Source organism: Astyanax mexicanus, chromosome 13 (assembly GCF_023375975.1).
Source record: "Astyanax mexicanus isolate ESR-SI-001 chromosome 13, AstMex3_surface, whole genome shotgun sequence".
NCBI classification, from domain to species: Eukaryota; Metazoa; Chordata; class Actinopteri; order Characiformes; family Acestrorhamphidae; genus Astyanax; species Astyanax mexicanus.
In genome coordinates this window covers 35550437-35569479 of record NC_064420.1, presented here as the reverse complement: position 1 = coordinate 35569479, position 19043 = coordinate 35550437, and the positions used below count along the sequence as shown (strand labels likewise).

At 38.4% G+C, this 19043-nt stretch overlaps 1 protein-coding gene across 2 annotated transcripts in view; it reads right to left on the bottom strand.

Moving 5' to 3' along the window:
* Nucleotides 1-19043, bottom strand: part of megf6a (multiple EGF-like-domains 6a) — a 127065-nt gene that overhangs the window by 14437 nt on the left and 93585 nt on the right. For both annotated transcript variants that reach the window (XM_022677438.2, XM_022677439.2), the window contains 14 exons: nucleotides 16659-16781; nucleotides 14075-14197; nucleotides 13827-13964; nucleotides 11396-11518; nucleotides 9754-9876; nucleotides 9477-9644; nucleotides 8716-8847; nucleotides 8509-8637; nucleotides 8271-8399; nucleotides 8042-8176; nucleotides 7500-7628; nucleotides 4358-4483; nucleotides 1389-1520; nucleotides 1124-1252 (listed from right to left, as the gene is read on the bottom strand). In XM_022677438.2, coding sequence (XP_022533159.2) covers nucleotides 1124-1252; nucleotides 1389-1520; nucleotides 4358-4483; nucleotides 7500-7628; nucleotides 8042-8176; nucleotides 8271-8399; nucleotides 8509-8637; nucleotides 8716-8847; nucleotides 9477-9644; nucleotides 9754-9876; nucleotides 11396-11518; nucleotides 13827-13964; nucleotides 14075-14197; nucleotides 16659-16781 — 1839 coding nt within the window. The remainder of the gene's footprint in view (nucleotides 1-1123; nucleotides 1253-1388; nucleotides 1521-4357; nucleotides 4484-7499; nucleotides 7629-8041; nucleotides 8177-8270; nucleotides 8400-8508; nucleotides 8638-8715; nucleotides 8848-9476; nucleotides 9645-9753; nucleotides 9877-11395; nucleotides 11519-13826; nucleotides 13965-14074; nucleotides 14198-16658; nucleotides 16782-19043) is intronic.

The window sequence follows — 19043 nt, the reverse complement described above, 5'->3', positions numbered from 1 at the left end:
ATGGCAGGTTTATTGCCTTATGTGAGTTATTAGTATTTTAACAAGTCACTAATCCACATTCTATATTTAGAATCATACCTATCATACCACAAACGTTTGCACCAGGAATTCTCTCCTTTCTTTTGGTTTATATAGTATCTATTTTGACCCCTTTTTAATCACTAATACAGTACCAGTTAAAAGTCTGCACATATCTCTTCTCCTCTTTCTTTTTATGTTTTTTTTATGTACATTGTACATTTAATATTAAAGACATTCAAGCCAGACAGGAACACATGCAGAATTATGTAAAAAAAAGTGTTAAACCAGAATGTGTTTTATACTTTAGATTCTTTCAAGTAGCCACATTTAGCTTTGATTACAGATCTGCACACTATTGGTAGAGTCACCTGGAATAGTTTTCTCAGTGTCTTGAAGGAGTTTCTGGAGGTGCTGAACAACAGTTGCTGCTTTTCCTTCACTCTGTGAAACTCCAGCTCATCCCAAATCACATGAAATCACCATCTCAGCTGGGTTTAGGTCAGAGGATTGTGGAGGATAAATACTTTTTTTGTTTAATACGTAATTCCATATGTCTCCCTTAACTGTTTTTACGTGTTTAATATTATTCTACACTGTAAAAAATGTATTAAATACAGAAAAACACTGAATGACAAACCTTTGACTGGTACTGTAGATCAGAAATTGTTTCAAACATTAAGCTGAAACCATCTAAATGCCTAGCTTGCATGCTACATAATAGACATTTATTCTTTTTCCCTGGACTCCCCCTATCACTTGCAGTGCCTGCCACACTATTGCATTCGGAGGAAAGCACAGGATCCCCAGCTCTGATTCATCAGACAACAGACACCTAAGATGGCCAGCATTTCAATAGGAGGAATTAATGGAGAAAGCACTATTTACCCACCCAGAAAGAGAGAGAGAGTTTTTTTCAATTAAGCTCACTCAGAATCTAGCTGTTGATGGGGGAGCAGCATCATTTGGGATTTAAACCTGTGATTCTTGAGCTATAGTATTAGCATCCTAATGTGCTGAGCCACTCAGATTGCAACATTTGTTTATTATGACCTTTATTACACCTCTAGAGTCATCATAATCATAATTTTACAACTAGTTTTACCTTTCTCACAGCTGGGTCCAGTCCAGCCAGCCTTGCATGCACACAGGCCTGAGGAGGGATGGCAGCGTCCGCCGTTCTTACAAGAGCACTGGAACTGGCAACCCAACCCAAACCATCCAGCTGGACAGACTAATGAAACAAAACCAGAAAACAGTTCGAGATACACGGCTTAAGTTAAAGCATCCATGTCACAGCAGAGCCAGAATGAGTAGGACTATGGAAACATCTTGAGGTCTTGAGGTAAAACTGTGGCTCCTGGTCTCACCAGTCCGACAGTGTGTTCCAGTGTATCCCGGCTCACACATACAGGTTCCGTTCTGCTTATCACACACCCCTCCATTCTCACAGGCAGGACACAGTTCTGCACAGGCCAGGCCCCAGCGCCCCTCCTTACACTCTGCAACACAACAAACACACACACACCTTCCATTCATCAATATAACAGATCACACCAGCTACAGTCTTTATTTAGCTGCTCTTGCCGTTGGACTACAACATTCATAACACTACCCCACTGGTTCCTGTGGAGTTAGGGTCTGCTGTGCATATGTTGGTGTCTGTTCCAGCTCTAGTAAACCTCTTACAAATAATTAGCTAATAAAACTTTTAGGGACTTTTAAGGAACACAAAATACAGGGTTTATTACACTGATTTGCCAAAATAAAATGTTGTGGGATATCAGTGTTTATATTAATCAGTCTTACATTAAAGGATGGCTTGGGAACTCCCACACCTAAGCTGTAAGTTGTGAGGTGTTATCTTAAGGGTTGAACACTGGCCAGCATAGGAACCAGCTGGATAATGAATTGCTGTTGAACAGACTTGGGAGATGTTGGCTTCAGTCATAAGGTTGTTAAATGCTTGACTAATTATTTTAACAATCTATCTCAGTGTGAGCTCACAAGTCACACTAAGATTTTCTTCAGATAACGAATGGTAACCCCAAGGCTCTATGCTGGGACTTGTTATATTTTCTATTTTTATAACTGACATCAAAGCAAAAATACACCTTAATGCTGACAACACTATCATTTAAATCTGTAGAACAGATTTAAAGAGCTTCAAACTGCTTCATTCTTTTATCTCAGATTACACATGCTTAATGATTTTAGCCTGTTTTATATTAAATGAAAAACATGTTTTGCTGTGCTACTCTGGTCTGCTGGTGTGCTGCTGCTAGCTTGCTCTACTCATCAGCTTCTACATTTTCTCCGTTTTCTTCTAATTTACTCTTCACACTTCCAATCTACTTCAAGTCTGCTTCCTCTTTGCTCTACACACCTATTAATTCACTCTCAGTCTACTTTTATAGACTCTTTCTACTGGTTTGCTGGATAAGATGTTATCTGGATTAGCTGTTTGCTGCTGCAGTTTGTTTGTGAAAGTTTCTAATTTCAACTAAACCAAGATGAGTGCTTTCAGAGTGTTGCATGTTTAGCTTAGACCCCTTGTCCATCGTTACTGGTATAGTGGTATTTGTGCTAAGTGTAAGAAAGTTAGCACCTCGGTGGATAAGGTGAATAAGCTAGAGCTGCACATCCGGGGTTTAATAAGGGACAGACAGCAGGATTCACTGTTAGCAGCCCCGGGTGTCTCAGAAAGAGCCCTCGAGCCCTCACATTGTAATTGTAACTGCATAACTAGAAAACCAGAACAGGATTAGCAAGAACTATCATGGCAAATAACCATTTTGGCGTCCTTGTTTTTTTTTGGGGGGGACTGGAAACTACTGGCCTAAATACAGTAGTTCATTGCTTTTTTTAATACCTGATCTCTAAACAAATATAGGGGTCATTATTAGAAAACTGTGCCTTTTGGCCCTCAAAATTGTCAAAAAATACAGACTATACTATAATACAGACTATACAGAAATCATAAGTTACCAGCATTCTCACTTTATATTTTTTATTTTTTAGTTCCTGTCATTAATGCGTCCACTCTGTCATAACAAGCTGTATAACAGGGCGGACAATGCGAGGGTGGAAATGTTAGCAAGAATTGGTATTTAAAGAAATGTGGTTGACTGCAAACCATTTGAATTTGCATTTTAATTAAAACAGAGTGGACAGCTTAAGCTTTACCTCAGCTAAGTAAAATTAGGTAAAATTAATATTATGTATTTCTAAACATTCATTATGTCTCTTCGGTCCCTTGAAAATATAACGGTGTGAAGGCGTCACTGATGTTAATGGTTACTTTCTTAAAGGGCCATTTAACTTAAGACAACAGGGAGGCCAGATGATCCTCATACACATTTAAACAGCTTGACATTTTTATGAAAAAAAAAAAAAAAAAAACATATGTAAAACCTTTAGAAAACTATTCTTTTTTTTTAACTAACATACTTAGAAAATGTACAAAAATATTAACAACATGTTTATATTTGTAATATGTGTTCATTCAAAGTAAATCTTGAGAAATTTAATGTTACACAGTGTTTGCATCACGTTTAAACACTTACGCTGCAAACACAAAAGGCACGTTGTTTTGACGCTGACCTCTAGACAGTGCATGCTGAGCTACACGCCTGCCAAAATGATGGACCAAACCACATTCCATATCACTCATCTAAAGACCTCTAATGTCAGGGTCTCCACTGCCACACGTCTGAGGCTTCTGCTTTGACACCCCAGCTGCAACCGCTCACTCCTCATTAGAACCTATTAACACTTTCTGGCTCGTTAACAAAGACAAGCTGTGCGCTTGGCTAGCAGTGTGCTTCCGTCTTTCCACACCCTGTTACTTCCCATTATGAGTCTCAGTGTAACTGACAGAGAGCTGTCATCCTGAAGAGGCCTGCTGGGGGACATTCACTTATCTTATCTCTGTGGTCTTTGGCTAAAGCAGGACTGAAAGAGCTTGACAGTGCTAAGAATAGAGACACAAACACAAACAGATCCCCTCTCTGCTTACGTCCTTATAAAAACCTCCACCTCCGAGAGCACACAGTCAGCACAGTCGTGGCCCACAGCCCAAAAAGCACCAGATTGAAAAATCATTCAAGGTAGAATCTCTTTTTCGTCTCAAACATGGTCAGAGCTTAGAGAACAAACTGAGGTGGAACTGTCAAATACAATACTGTATAAGAGTGTCTGTGCTGTAAAATTGCTGTAAAATTATACAATAGGTCAGTTTAGGATAAGTGAATATGACTGATCTCCTGTAAACTCTTCCACCAGTAACGTAAAGTGTTTTTCCACTCTCCGCAGCTGAGTGCGGATCTCTGCTATTCACCTTCAGCACAGCGCTCTCCCGTTGTTCCAGCAGGACAGCGGCAGAGTCCAGTCACTGAATCACACACTGCTCCATTACAGTCACAGGATTGGGAGCAGCCAGATCCAAACTTCCCCTGCGGACATTCTAGTGAAGAGACAAACACACGTCTTATATAACACAGCGCTTTTAGAACACACACACACACACACACACATACACACAAGCAGCATAAGCAAAATCATCAGCAAACCTGCTTTAATCTATTAAAAATTTAACCGACAATATCTAGTAATATCTGGTAATATCTGGTAATATCTGGTTTGTATTTGACTTTCTATAAGCACATATGTTTTAGTGCAAAGATACCTTTAAATGCCATAACTCTTACATTACATCACCTTTGAGTTTCTCACTCTTAGTACTACATTACTTTCATATTAATTCAGCAGTAGTTACTAAATAATTCCTTCTAGCTAGCGATTTTTATTGTCTGAGTAATATATAGCTGGGCTAAGGGTCTGAGTTAAGTGCAGTACAATTAAGGGTCAGTGCAATCTTAAGTGCAGTATGACTGAGGGTTTGAATTAAATGTAAGGGAACTAAGAATATCATGGTTTGGGTTACGTGTAGTAAGAATAAGGATCTTGAGGGTTAAAATGAGTAAGACTAAGGATCTTGATGGTTAAAATCTGTAAGACTGGGCATCTGGGTTAAGTGCAGTAGTGCAAAGAAGAATAAAGGGTCTGTGTTTACTGCTGTTCGACTGATTAGATCAATGGAGTAGGACAGAGGGAATACAGTAAATTAAGTTCCTTAAGACTGAAGATCCTTGTTAAATTCAGCAAAATTAAGAGTTTATGTTAAGTAGACAGACCTAGAAACAGAGGTTTCTAAAGTGTCTAGAAGTGCAGGATTTACAAGATGTACCATAAAGTGCAGAAGGATTGAGGGTCTGGGGGTTCAATTCAGTAGGATTAAGGGTCTGGGTTAAGTGCTGTTGAATTCTTGGTTAAATACAGTAGAACTGAGGGTCTCTGGGATAAATGCAATAGGCCAGAGGGTATGTGAAAACTAAAGTATAAGTTGTGAATTATAATTTTTTTTATTGAATTAAGTTTAGTTGTAAACTATATTTTTCTTTCAATGAAAATTCTGCATTCAAAATGATAAGTACTGGAAGACTAGGCTCAGCTGAAAGAGGCACAGTAAGAGGAAGTCCCATATTCTTATAAAAAAAATATGCCATTTAGGGTGAGAGGTCTTTTCCTTGCACCCTAAATCTTAACAAAAGGCAGCTCAGCCAAATCAGTATCCAAAGCAAATCAGCAATCTGAAGGTCAGGAAATACAAAGCCACTGCAGGCAGCAGGTGAACAATGGAGGTGGCCCAGTGCGACTCCCCTCACTGCCTGTTCTTCCTAATCGATGGCAGATGCAGCGCTCCGACTGTTTAACGACTTCCAGACCTGGTGTCCTCTCTGCCAGCTCAGGCTTTCTGTTGAAATATTCTGGATATTTCCATACCCCCCTGAGTTTCGGGGTGGATGAAGCGCAGTGGACGAGGCTGTAGGGAATGGGAGCTGTCTCCATCCACTGAACACAGCAGCGTAAGAAGTTTCCACTGTCCACACTTCCAGAGCATCACTCCAGTGAAGATAAATAATCTCTGCATGTATTACTGCGACAAGTTTCAAGTCAGCTGGCTTAAAAGTGTTTAAATCATAGAGCAGGAAGCCCTAACCCTAAATCTTCTACAGCAACATGCTGAGCGAGGACAGACACATTTCTCACATTTCTTCTACCTTTTCTTGCAAGAGAACAAGAGAAGTTTAACATCAGGTGAAATGTATGTAAAGAAACTAACACAGCTACAGAAGAATGAAAAGGTTTTAGAGGTAGAGAGTGCACCCCAGTTGAGTGTTTTTGTGTATGGCATTCATGTTTGGCTTCTGTGTCACATCTATTGACAGCTGCTAGCATTATTTTACCATATGGCACTTTGAAGCTTGTACACAAACATGAACTTCCTGTGAGTCTCATGTCCCAGAAGATCACAGAGAATAGAACAAAAGAAGACAGCAATAACTTTTCATCCTAAGCCTTAAGAACACTACACAACTTTTAAAGTCGTAGCAGATTATATACCAGTTATACCAATAATCACTCTTCCAGACTGAGTTTTACAGACTTTTATAGGGAATTTAAAAATGTCTATCGCACAAAAAAAAAAAAAAAAACAACAACAGGGAAAGATTATGTAGTGTAGCTTCAGCAGCAAATCCAGACCAGGAATTAGTTATTTAGCAAATTAGCTAAAATGAAAAGCCCCATTTACACCAATCTGGACTAACCATGCATTTACTATTAATAGGCAACTGTTCCTTTCTTTAGTCATTTTGTTTGTGTGGAACAAAATAAGCAATCTGCAGTCATTACTGGTGTTTGTTTTGCTTGTTAAATATGGATGCATTTGCACTTCAATAACATGTCTCAAATGTGTCTCAGATCATCTTAGGAAGTGGTCTTAAACTGCATTAACCCCAGAATGTTAATAAAATGTTTTAATGTGTTTTCATTGTGTTGCTGCTGTCTGAGTTGTATGGGACTTGGGGAGCTTCAGGGCTCTCATTTATTTCATTAAAGTTATGGTTGATTCCCTCCTCCCATCTATGTTTTTTTCAAGAGGCATGCGTTCAGGTGATTTTCATTTGACCTTAGTGATAGAGAGAAACATATTTTATGGGTGTACTTTACCTGATGTTAGTGTTTGTGTGTTTAAATCAGGCACTCACATGTCTCAGGAATGGGTGGACCAAAGACCAAATTCCCAGCTCATTATTGTTTTTGTTAGGACATTACCTGTTAAGGATTACCTGAATTTCCAATATTTTTTCTGCTTTTTAAAGGGTCATCCATTTTATGTGCTGTTGTATGTTGTAAAATTAAAGAAGAATTCCAAAACTTGTCATACAGTGTATACCCAACATTAGTGTTCTAGGGTTAAATGTGTATTTTATGTGGCTTGGCCAGATATTAATCCTGTATTTAAGAAGGATGGCGTGACCAGGTGTGATCTAGTGTTCTAGCTAAATCAGACCACACTGAAGAAGGAATGTGAGGCCTGTAATGATTAGGCCAAATCAGTAAAACTAAAGACAAACCTTGGTCGCAGCTCTCCCCATGCCACCCAGATGGGCACTGACACTGTCCGGTCACATGATGGCAGGGCATTCCTGATGAACACTGGCATTTTTTCTTGCATCCCGGGCCGTAGTATCCACTGCCACACTCTGAAGAGACAAGAAGGGAAGATAATTGAAGCAGCAGTCCCTAAGATGTTTTTCTTTTTTTTTTTTTATTAAAAGCAGTCGTATTCCTGAGTTGGGAGGAGGCAAAACATTTTAATTAATAGTAGTGGCCTGTTGTCACAAACATCCCTGCAATGTCTAATATATACATTCTAAAAACAGAGTGGTCTGGTAGGTTTGTATGGATATAACTGCTCATAAATGACCAAAACAATTTATACCTGCATAAAAAAACTCTTTTACATGCAATTACACTTTCTCACCAGAGATGTCTCCAAATCTCCAAAACTTACAGACTGTTGCTTTAAACTCAAACAAACTCAGATTTATTATTTATTTTATCTATTTTGAGCTATTATATCAGCAGAAAGTGACACAGCAATGGGTCTACTCACCTTCACTGCATGTTTTGCCCTGATAGCCAGGTTTACACACACAATTTCCATGACGTCTGTGGCATTCCAGAGTGTTCTGCTGCACACACTGACATTCAGATGAACAGCCAGGTCCGTAGGACCATTTGGGACATGCTAAATACAGAGGCGTAAGAAAAAAATAAACATTAGGTCATCTTAAATTAAAATGTTGGCAGCTGCACAGACACTTTCTGAGTTTCTGACTTACAGAGGTGGCAGAACCTCCCATAGAGGCCTGGATCACACAGACAGGCTCCATATGTGCGATGGCAGCGTCCATTGTTGGCACAGTTACATTTCTTATTGCAGTGCTTGCCGTAAAAGCCCTTAGGACAGCCTGCAATCACAGAACATATTAAACCACCTTCACAAAATTCACCTAGTAATATATAGACACTCAAATAAAATTACCAGATGCTACACTTCAGTATTTACCACCCACTCACCATCCTGGCACATATCTCCACTGACCCCTGGTGGGCATTTGCAGACTCCACTCTTTGGATCACAGATGGCCCCGTTCTTACATTTACAGGTGAAGGAGCAGTTTCTGCCGAATGTGCCCTCAGGACAGGCTGATGAAAGAAATACAGACTTTTTATCTAGCAATGTTTTAGTTTATGACTAAACTTTTTTATATATCCTGGACTTACTCTGATTACAAATGATTCCCGTCCAGCCATCAGGACAGTCACATCCATTCTTCTCCAAATTACACAATCCACCGTTAGAGCAGTCATCGCAAGACAGGCTGCAGTCATGCCCAAACGTCTCATTAAGGCACACTGTAAATAGATCCAGAATGTCAGTCATGGCATTGTCATTCTGCCTGCCATGAACTCTAATACACACACAATAAAGACTCCAACTCCCAGCATGCACCTACACCAGACCTTCCAGACTCTGCTGATCATGTGATGCTCTGGCGTTAAACTCGCCAAGCTTCTGATTAACCACACCTGGTCCTACTGATATATATATATATCTAGTTTTCAGTAGCTCCGGTATTGAATCTAGCCTGTAGCTCTTCTACCTCGCATTTCTTTTGTTTTTTGCTCTTTTGTTACAGACCCGTATTTTTATTTTTAGACTACTCTCTTGCCTTGCTCTGTACTGATTGTTTATCATTGTCGACCCTTATTTTAGTTATTAGACTTCTCTTTTTGCTTAGCCCTTCTATCTGTTTTATACATATATATTATTTAAAAAATGATTTTAACTTTAATCACAAAGGTTTTTTTTTCAATTAAGTCACCAGTTTATCTCCTTACCATTTATTAAACAATTGCAGATTCATATTCATATGATTCATATGCAAGATTGTATTTTTATATGAGATCATTTAACCATTTCAGTTTGTTTAAATTAACAACCTAATAAACATAAACTGGGGAATGCAGGTTCTGGTACTGACCATATTTCTCTATAATGGTGCTCTCCGCCCGCAGCTCTCCAAAGCTGTCCTCTTCATAATCATCATATCTCTCCAAAGCCTGAGGATAGTCCTGCAGAAGAGTCACCTGTGGAAACGGCCTTTCCACAGCCAAACGACTGGACAGTGCTTCAACTGCCCTCTCTAGAGCTGCAGAAAAGCGAAATCAGTACCCATTTTACACATTTTCTCCTGCTTTTACAATGGAAATGACAGAAGAGATTTAGTGATCAGAGTCTATTTATGCAACTGAACTCACGGATGCAGGAGTGCCGGTCTTCAGCCAATCGCTGTCCAAGACGACAGAAGCACTGGTAGGACCCAGCTGTGTTCTGGCATATGTTTTCACAACCACCATTATCAGAGAGGCACTCATCCACATCTGTCAGAATAAAATAAAATAGATGAAGCCATTAATTATTAATTAATCTTTAAACGATTCAGATATACAGAGCAACAAAACAACATGCTTTAATGACACCTGTAGGACTAGTACTTCACTATGTCTGTTTGAGTATGTATGTATGTGTGTGGTGGGTGGAGGTTTACCGGCAAAGAGATAGTGTAACACTTTCTGTTCATGTTAAGCTTGTAAATGTAAAAAACACCTTGATTATGCAAAACAGGGTTCAGGGTAAAAGTCAAATTTAATGCTTTTTAAGACCTTTTTTAGACTCAAAAATGTAGTCATATTTTCTTTGGTAGAAAATAATTTGTTGTATTGGAAATCAAAACTTAATGTAGCTAACTCGCCACTAACCTCACTATGTTATCTAGCTCGCCGCTAATGTTAGCTAGCTTGCCGCTAACCTTCTCTCCCTGGTAATGTAGCTAACTCACCCCTAACGTTACTATTTTAGCTAGCTCTCCTCTAACCTTAGTTCTCTCCCAGATATCGTAGCTAACTCGCTGCTAATGTTATTATGTCAGCATGGTAGCTAGCTCACCGCTAATGTTACTATGTTAGCTGGCTCTTCGCTAACCTTAGTTCTTTCCACAGTAATGTAGCTAGATAACTCGCTGCTAATGTTAGTATGTTAGCTAGATCACCACTAATGTTACTATGTTAGCTGGCTCTCCGCTCACCTTAGTTCTCTCCTCAGTAATGTAGCTAGATAACTTGCTGCTAACATTAGTATGTTAGCTAGCTCACCGCTAACATTAGATAGCTCTCCATTAACCTTAGTTCTCTTTCCTGTAGCAAGTGTTTTCCCACTGGTATTAAATGCACCATCTGAAAATGTAATACTTACAGCAACTTTACAGTAAATTTTTAAAAGTTTAAGACCTTAATTACCCTGATTTTAATTTAAGACATTTTAAGACTTTTTAAGGACCTGCAGGAACCCTGCAAAAAAAATATATAAATTGAATGATATAGAAAAAAACTTTATTAATTATTACCATGTGGTTTACTTTTCAATTAACTTCCTAATTACAATAAAATGGCACAGCAACACCTCAGAAATAGCCTTACTATACTAAATAATGCTTAATTATAAATATCTTTTGGGCTCAGAGTGGTCCAGCGGGCTAAGCGCTGCCACTATGACCAGGAGATCGCTGGTTTGAATCCTGTTCATGTAGCTGTCATCAGTTACCGGAGCCCTGAGAGAGCACACTTGGCCTCGTCTCTCTGGGTGGGTAGATAGCGCTCTTTCCCAACACATAATGCTACTCGGTAATGCTGCATCAGTGGCGGTTCAAAAAGAGGAGGTGGATGACTTTACATGTATTGGAGGAGGCATGTGCCTCCTGGTGTTGGGGCATTACTAGTAATAGGGGGAGTCCTAATGAGTAGGTTGGGTAATTGGCCATGTAAATTGGGGGAAAAAAAATATAAACATCTATTGAAATAAAATAAATAAAGCTAATCTGTAAATAGAGAAAGGACACTATACCATCACATCCACAGCCGTCAGAGTTGAGTCTGTACCCTGCCCTGCAGTAGCACTCATAACCTCCGGGGTAGTTGGTGCAGTCTTGTTCACAGCATGAGCTCCCCTCCGCACACTCGTTCAAGTCTGGAACACACAAACAGAGCTGGCGAATCTGCTCAGATACAGCACAGGAAGCAGAGCCACGAGCCACCACTGTACACTAAACCCCTGCAGACTGGGCACGTTTACTAAAGCACATTTCCAGCTAGGGGGAAGCGAGCCATTACTCAAAGAAAATCCCTCAGGTCACTGACTGAGAAAACCACCGATTCCCAGTAGAACATCACAATCCAGCTGGCTAAACACATCACATAAAACATGAACTTGTTTTTCTAGAAATAAAATATGAATATATTGCTGCTGTCCAAACTCAACCTTATGACAGCGTCTTTGACTTTTATTAATTTTTTACTGAAATGGAAAGTTTTCAATGACTTTTATGCGCACTTGGCTTTTGAAATCTGTGAAAGTTAATAAAATAAAGGGAGAAAGAGCAAATTCTGAAGGTCGTTCACCTCTTGTGAAAACTCTCGTGAATGTTGTGATGTTTCTAGTGACAGCAATAATAAATTCTGCAGTTGAAACAGGAAACAGTAATCTTCATGTTTTAACAAGCCTAAGTGAATAAACACTTGAGTTCAATTATTGGTCTATAAAAGGTTTGAAGAATGCTGAGTGTGTTAAAATAGTGTGTTAGGTATCACTGGCGGACTTGTACTACAATGTAAATGAATTCTGTAGTTTGTTAAACTGGAAATATCTCATATGATTTTAAGTTAAATAAACACTGTGATTTTCTAAATTTCAATGCAGTCTTTTATAAAATAGTTATTTTAAAAGTTATAAAAAGAGTTATTTTTAGTCTTTTACCCACTGGCAATTCGATATAGACTGGCCCAGTCAATACATTCAGTCAATACATGAGTCCACATTTATATTTTTAACAGCAATTGTTTTGCTTTGTTTTATTCAGTATTTTGGAAGTCTCGAACTAGATAAATGACTTGTTTTAACAGGGCAGTTAAAACAGCATACAGTTAAAGGTGTATTAGCAGGTTTTTTCTCCCTTTTACTATTAAAGTAATTAAAAACTGTGATATATGATTGGAATTATTATTCTTGAAATGGATTCCAAAGCTGTATTAGTTTTCTAAGTAAACCTGTTTTTTCAAGATACTTTAGAATCTCAGCCAGGCTTCACCCAAGTCTTTTTCTGTTCATCTAAAACAACGTGTCTGAAACCACTAAGCTTCCTGCATCGCTATAGGCAAAATGCCAACTGCCAAAAATATGTCACAATGTAAAACATGCTAAATAAGAGTTAACACTGAAAGTGCTTTTCCAAAATGGCAATAATTATTACAAGTAGAGTTGGATACAGAATGAGCAACATTCATCATAGAAAGATCTCTACATTCTATAAATCTGTATAATGCTAATATTAAACGGTTTGAGCTACAGAGCTCAATGTTTAACCACCCTCCTTTACAAAATATATATGTAAATGTTCGCTCACGCTCCTTTAGAGAAATATATATACAGCTCTGGAAAAATATTAAAAGGTCACTTCAGTTTCTGAATCAATTTGTCTGATTTTGCTATTTATAGGTATATGTTTGAGTACAATAAACATTGTTGTTTTATTCTATAAACTATGGACAACATTTCTCCCAAATTCCAAATAAAAATATTGTCATTTAGAGCATTTATTTGCAGAAAATGAGAAAAGACTGAAATAACAAAAAAGATACAGAGCTTTCAGACCTCAAATAATGCTAAGAAGACAAGTTCATATTCATAAAGTTTTAAGAGTTTAGAAATCAATATTTGGTGGAATAACTGTTTTTTATTCACAGTTTTCGGGCATCTTGGTATGCTCTCCTCCACCAGTGCTCCTTACACACTGCTTTTGAGTAACTTTAATCTACTCCTGGTGCAAAATTTCAAGCAGTTTAGCTTATTTTGATGGCTTGGGATCGTCCATCTTCCTCTTGATTATATTACAGAGGTTTTCAATTTGGTAAAATCAAAGAAACTCATCATTTTTATGTGGTCTCTTATTTTTTCCAGAGCTGTATATAAACATTTGGTCACCCACCTTTAGACAATATATATAATATATATAATTGGTCAACATCTAACACAGGTAGTGACTAATAACCTCACTGGAGCTCATTACAAAGAACTCTCACACAGTGAACACATTTAGCTATTCTCACAGCAGAAAATAGTTTAAAGCCTAATTCCTAATGTTAACAGGTTAATGAATTTTACTATCAAGAAGCTACATGTTGCAGAGAGAGTGACATTCTAATACATTCATTAGTTCAGGAATGAGCAGGGAAAGCTTCTGCAAGAGCAATCTCTCCATGTCATCAAATCATTTTCTCACCCAAACAAGTTTTGAGGTCTTCATCAAGTTGGTACCCTGTGTTGCAGCTACAGACGGGCCCTTGTAGACCATGCTGACAGTGATGTGAGCATCCCCCGTTTCCGGAGCCACAACTGTTCACTATCTCCATTTCAATGCCTGTCAGACAGAATGCAACAAACACAAGGTCATCTCATGATGGTGCACAAGCTCCAGTTAACAGATACAGTATTCATCCATGCCAGTTCTACAGGTGAGAGGTTACTCACGATAGCACTTCCTGCCTTCAGAGCCCAGTTCATATCCTGGATTACAGATGCAGGAGAAGGAGCCTGGGGTGTTTCGGCAATCATGGGCGCAAGCAGCTTGTCCAGTCTCGCATTCATCAATGTCTGAAATGCAAAGATAATAAAATAAGTCTTCATTTCATCTGATAAATGAATCACAAGTTTTGGGATTTTTTTATTTTATTTTCTCTCTAGTTACCAACATCCATTTAGGACAATCCTTATCATATGATACAGCTAATGCTGTGAGCATGTGCGTCCACTGAGTCACATGAAATATGTTGGGGGTCACTCTATCATTATTTTACCATCCCAGAGAGAGAGAGAGAGAGAGAGAGAGAGGACATTCTGAGACTTCCAGCAATGCTTGGATGTGGCATTAGTCACATGGGCCACTCCAGAGTCTCTAAAATTGTGTTCACATATAGAAGTTTAAATACATAAAGGATATTGTCACTGTCCAATGAAACATATGTATCTCCAAAACAGCAACTTTACAGGAGAAAGATGAAACCTTCATCACTTTTAATGAAAGTCAATGTAAAAAAAAGTTTTAATTTAATTAATTATTTAATTTAAGTTAATTTTAGTTAATTTGGGAGAATTTCTGTTGGTCCATTCAGCAATAATTTTTGAGACAGTCTAAGGGAAAGTTTGTTTGTTTAAATATCGACAAAGTAAACTAAAAATCGACAAAAATGAAGATGCTTGTTTTTTCATTGGACAGCGACGATGTGTTCCAACTCAAAATACTGCACAAATAGGTTTTAGATTTATCTAGTTGGCATATGAATTTTGTATATATAAACTCAGTAGATTAGTGCAGGGTGTGTTGTGTTGCAACTGGACATTTTGGTTAGTAAAGTGTTGGAAACCAGTTTCTTGTAATGACCCAAATTGCAAAGTTTCTCAACAATAAACACGACACGGATTGACTTTTTTGTTCATCTTGAAGACTAAATTATGCAGAAAGTAAAAAAAAAAAAAAAACTAAATTATTTCCCATATAAGAAGTAAATACTACATACATGCTGTGTCCACATTTATATTTTTAACAGCAATTGTTTTGCTTTGTTTTATTCATTATTTTGGAAGTCTTTGACTGTATAAATTACTTGTTAATTATTGATATAATGGCACATTCACATACATCTTTATACATTTCTGGAATGCTGTTTTTCCACCTGTCTAAATGAGCACCATGGCTTTGGTTTCCTCTAGATATCCGGTTGGTAGACCCCTGGTACTCCAGGTAGTGAGAATGAATAAACAGCACAGCAGCCTTAACCATGTGAAGGTGCTCAGACCAATACGCCTATAAGACTAAAACAGCTGTGAAAACATCAAATAAATCACAGGATCAGAATGTGACAGCCTAGAGGCAGCTCCTAAAATCAGGGCTGCTCTGTGTACCTGCAACCCTAAATCAGAAAAAGGCTGGGACAGTGTGGTGTTTTCTATGTTTCTTTGATTTTTATTTGATTGCAGAAACTATGAACCCAAGACACTTAATGTTTTTTTTTGTCTGTTCAAACATCTAAACCTGTAACACATTCCAAAAAATGTGGGGTCAGAAAAGATTTTACCACTTTGCAATGTTGGCATTTTTCTTACAACAATAAAAACACTTTAAGCACTGAGAATTTCAATAATTGTTTAGGTGTTATTTTGTCCCATTCTTCATGCAAACATGTCTTAAGGCATGAAATAGTATGGGGTAATTTCAAAATTCAAAATTCAGAGAAAAAATTGGAGAAAGGTCAAAACTGCAGACGAGCCACTTCAGTATCCATTACCTCTTTTTCCACAGCAGTGCCTTTTTAATGTTAGCAGCATGTGGTTTAACATAGTTTTGTTGAAAAACACAAGGACCTTTCAGACCTCCCTGTCAATAATCAAAAAACTATGTGATTATTTATTAGTATTTTCTGTTCCAACGTTTTTCTAAGTTGTGGTTGTAAGTAGATCTCTGGAGAATCTGTAACAATCCAATGTTTTATTTAAAGCAGTGACTAGATTTTAAAGTTCCTAGAATTACAGTTGGTTGGTTGGTTGTTGGATACTGTCTGAGGAACTTAAATGTTCTGCATATGTGGTCATGACTTATGAGGCAGAGGGATTTGAAGAGGATGACAACATATCTTCTCTATTCCAGTGTGTATATTTAATGCTCACTCTACACAGTGAAGTTCCATATCATTAGCATAGGTCTCCAAGTGCAGCCTCTCATCACCAGAGTGGTGGGCTCATCACATATTCAGGCCAAAAGCGATTATGACACTGACGCCATGAGAGAAGAACCTACTGGCTGGCTATCTTTGTGGCCCCAGCCAGTGCTGAGAGGACGAACCTAATTCCACAGCATGCAGTCTTCTTCTCCTCCTTCTGCAAATGAAAGGCAGTATTTCCATCCCTCCCAAGTTCCAAAAGCATGGGAAAGAAATCTCCCCAGAAGAATTCATTATGGGGAGGATGTTCCATATGAAAGAGCCTTCCACAGTGGCGCAATAGAAATGAGCTAGAGGGTGGAAAGAGCCTTCAGTTTTGTTCTGTCAGAGGCATTTACCTTCACAGCTCTTCTGATCCTGAGCCAGTCTGTAGCCTCTGTGGCACTCGCACACAGCATGCCCGCCCACGCTACGGCATGTGTGCGTACACCCGCCATTCCTCTCCGTACAGGGGTTTCTCACTGTAAAAGAAACAGGTCAGAGTTAGAGGCAACATATCACATCTACAGCTCTGGAAAAAAATAAGAGACCACTTAAAAATGATGAGTTTCTTTGATTTTACCAAATTGAAAACCTCTGAAATATAATCAAGAAGAAGATGGATGATCACAACCATCAAACCAAGCTGAACTGCTTGAATTTTTGCGCCAGGAGTGGCATAAAGTTAGACAAAAGCAGTGTGTAAGACTGGTGGAGGAGAACATGCCAAGATGCATGACAAGTGTTATTAAAAAAACAGGATTATTCCACCAAATAGTGATTTCATCTGTTATTTTAGCCATTTCTCATTTTCTGGTAATAAATGCTCTAAATGACAATATATATATTTTTTTAATTTGGGAGAAATGTTGTCTGTAGTTTATAGAATAAAACAACAATGTTAATTTTACTCAAACATATACCTATAAATAGCAGAATCAGACAAACTGAAATTCAGAAACTGAAGTGGTCTCAATTTTTTTTCCAGAGCTGTAGTCTAAGCCCACTTGAGGACCATTAAAATAGTGCTGTCAACGCTAAAGTGTTAATGCACAGGATTAATGAGGACACTTTAATGCGTTAATCGCATTTTTAAAATGCAAATTAATAATTTGTTCTAAGTTTACTGATTTTACAGATCTTACAGAGTGATTTATTAGTGGTTTTATTTAGCGATGAAAAAATAGTATCGCTAATGGTGAGTTCAGACTGTAGATTCCTTTTTTTTTATATTGAAATATGGGTTAAATCTCATAAGTAACTCTCACTCCACCCCCACCTCTCTCTCTCTCTCTCTCTCTCTCTCTCACACACACACACACACAGACTGTCACAACAGGAAATGATGCTGGATGCAGTAGCAGATTTTTTTTTTATTCCAAAATCACACAATTCAATAAGCAGGCAAGGGTTAAATCACTGGCAAACAGGATAATCAGAGGCAGAGACAAAGATGAGAACAGATAAGCTTTTGGAAATTTAAATGCTGATTAAATATAGTTTACAAAGGACAATCTCTGTTTAAAGTTTAAAAGATATCATTTGACAAACATGTTGCACATAATAAAATCCCATTGCAATGATCTTATATTGATTCTTTTATTTTACTCTTATGTTTCCATTATTAAAATAAGATTAATCACAATAACCTACAGTGGAAACGCAGCCTTATACTTCTATTGTAGTAAACTATTTTTCTGAATCTCAATTACACACACTCCTCACTCCCCACCCCCCCCAAACACTCGTGCCAACCCCGCTCCTGGTGGCTTACTGGGTAAGACGATAATTGGGGCTAAATGAGAGAGTGGTTGTTTCTCAGGGCATAAATAACATAATCACTTCCAGTACTTTATCCCTGAGAGGTGGAACGAGACGACGCTGACTTTGCTGCACCCCGGGGCTTTACAGATTACTGTTACCTCAAAGTAAAGCCAGGAAGAGCCAAGACTTTAGGAAGAGGCCAATGTCTACCATGAGACTTGGAGCATTCACAGACGTGCTTAAATTTGAGGCTTACCAGAGGCCCCGACATAGTTAAGTGTTTGATATACTGTTCATCGATCAGCCATAACATAAATAAAACCACCTGCCTAATATTGAGAAGGTCCCCCTTGTGCCACTAAAGGAGCTCTGACACATTAAGGCATGGACCCCACGTGACCTCTGAATGTTTACTGTGGTGTCTGGCAGCAAAACATTAGCAGCAGATCCTTTCATTCCTGTAAGATGTGAGGTGGGAGCTTTTTGGTTGGTACTGACCACTGTATACTGGAATCATACCACAATACGGCAGCCTGATGTTTTGGAAATGCTTTGACCCAGTCATTGAACCATCTTTTACACTATATTTACATATATTTAAGACAGTTAGCCACTTTAACTAAGGCTTCACTGCTTACTCTTGTCCAGGGGTCGGCCATAGGCTGTTTGAACTATAATAAACGATAATGAAGAAGCTTCGCTGGCGAGCTTTTGTTTACATTCCTCCCCTATCTCTCTGTTGCACTTGGCGTGAATTTAGTTTCCACCCATTCTTGGGTGGAGTGGTGTGTTTATTTATTTATTTTTCACTTTCTTCTTGGGTTTACCTGCTTTGAATTCAACTGTTCTGCGATTGGGTTCAACAACCCTCTGGGCTGGAGAGCTACTAGTCTGTAGCACTCTATCCCATTACACTTAATTTTCCAAAACAGAATTTTTCTTTGTTGCCTGTCATGTTATGGCTTGGAAAATATCTGGCT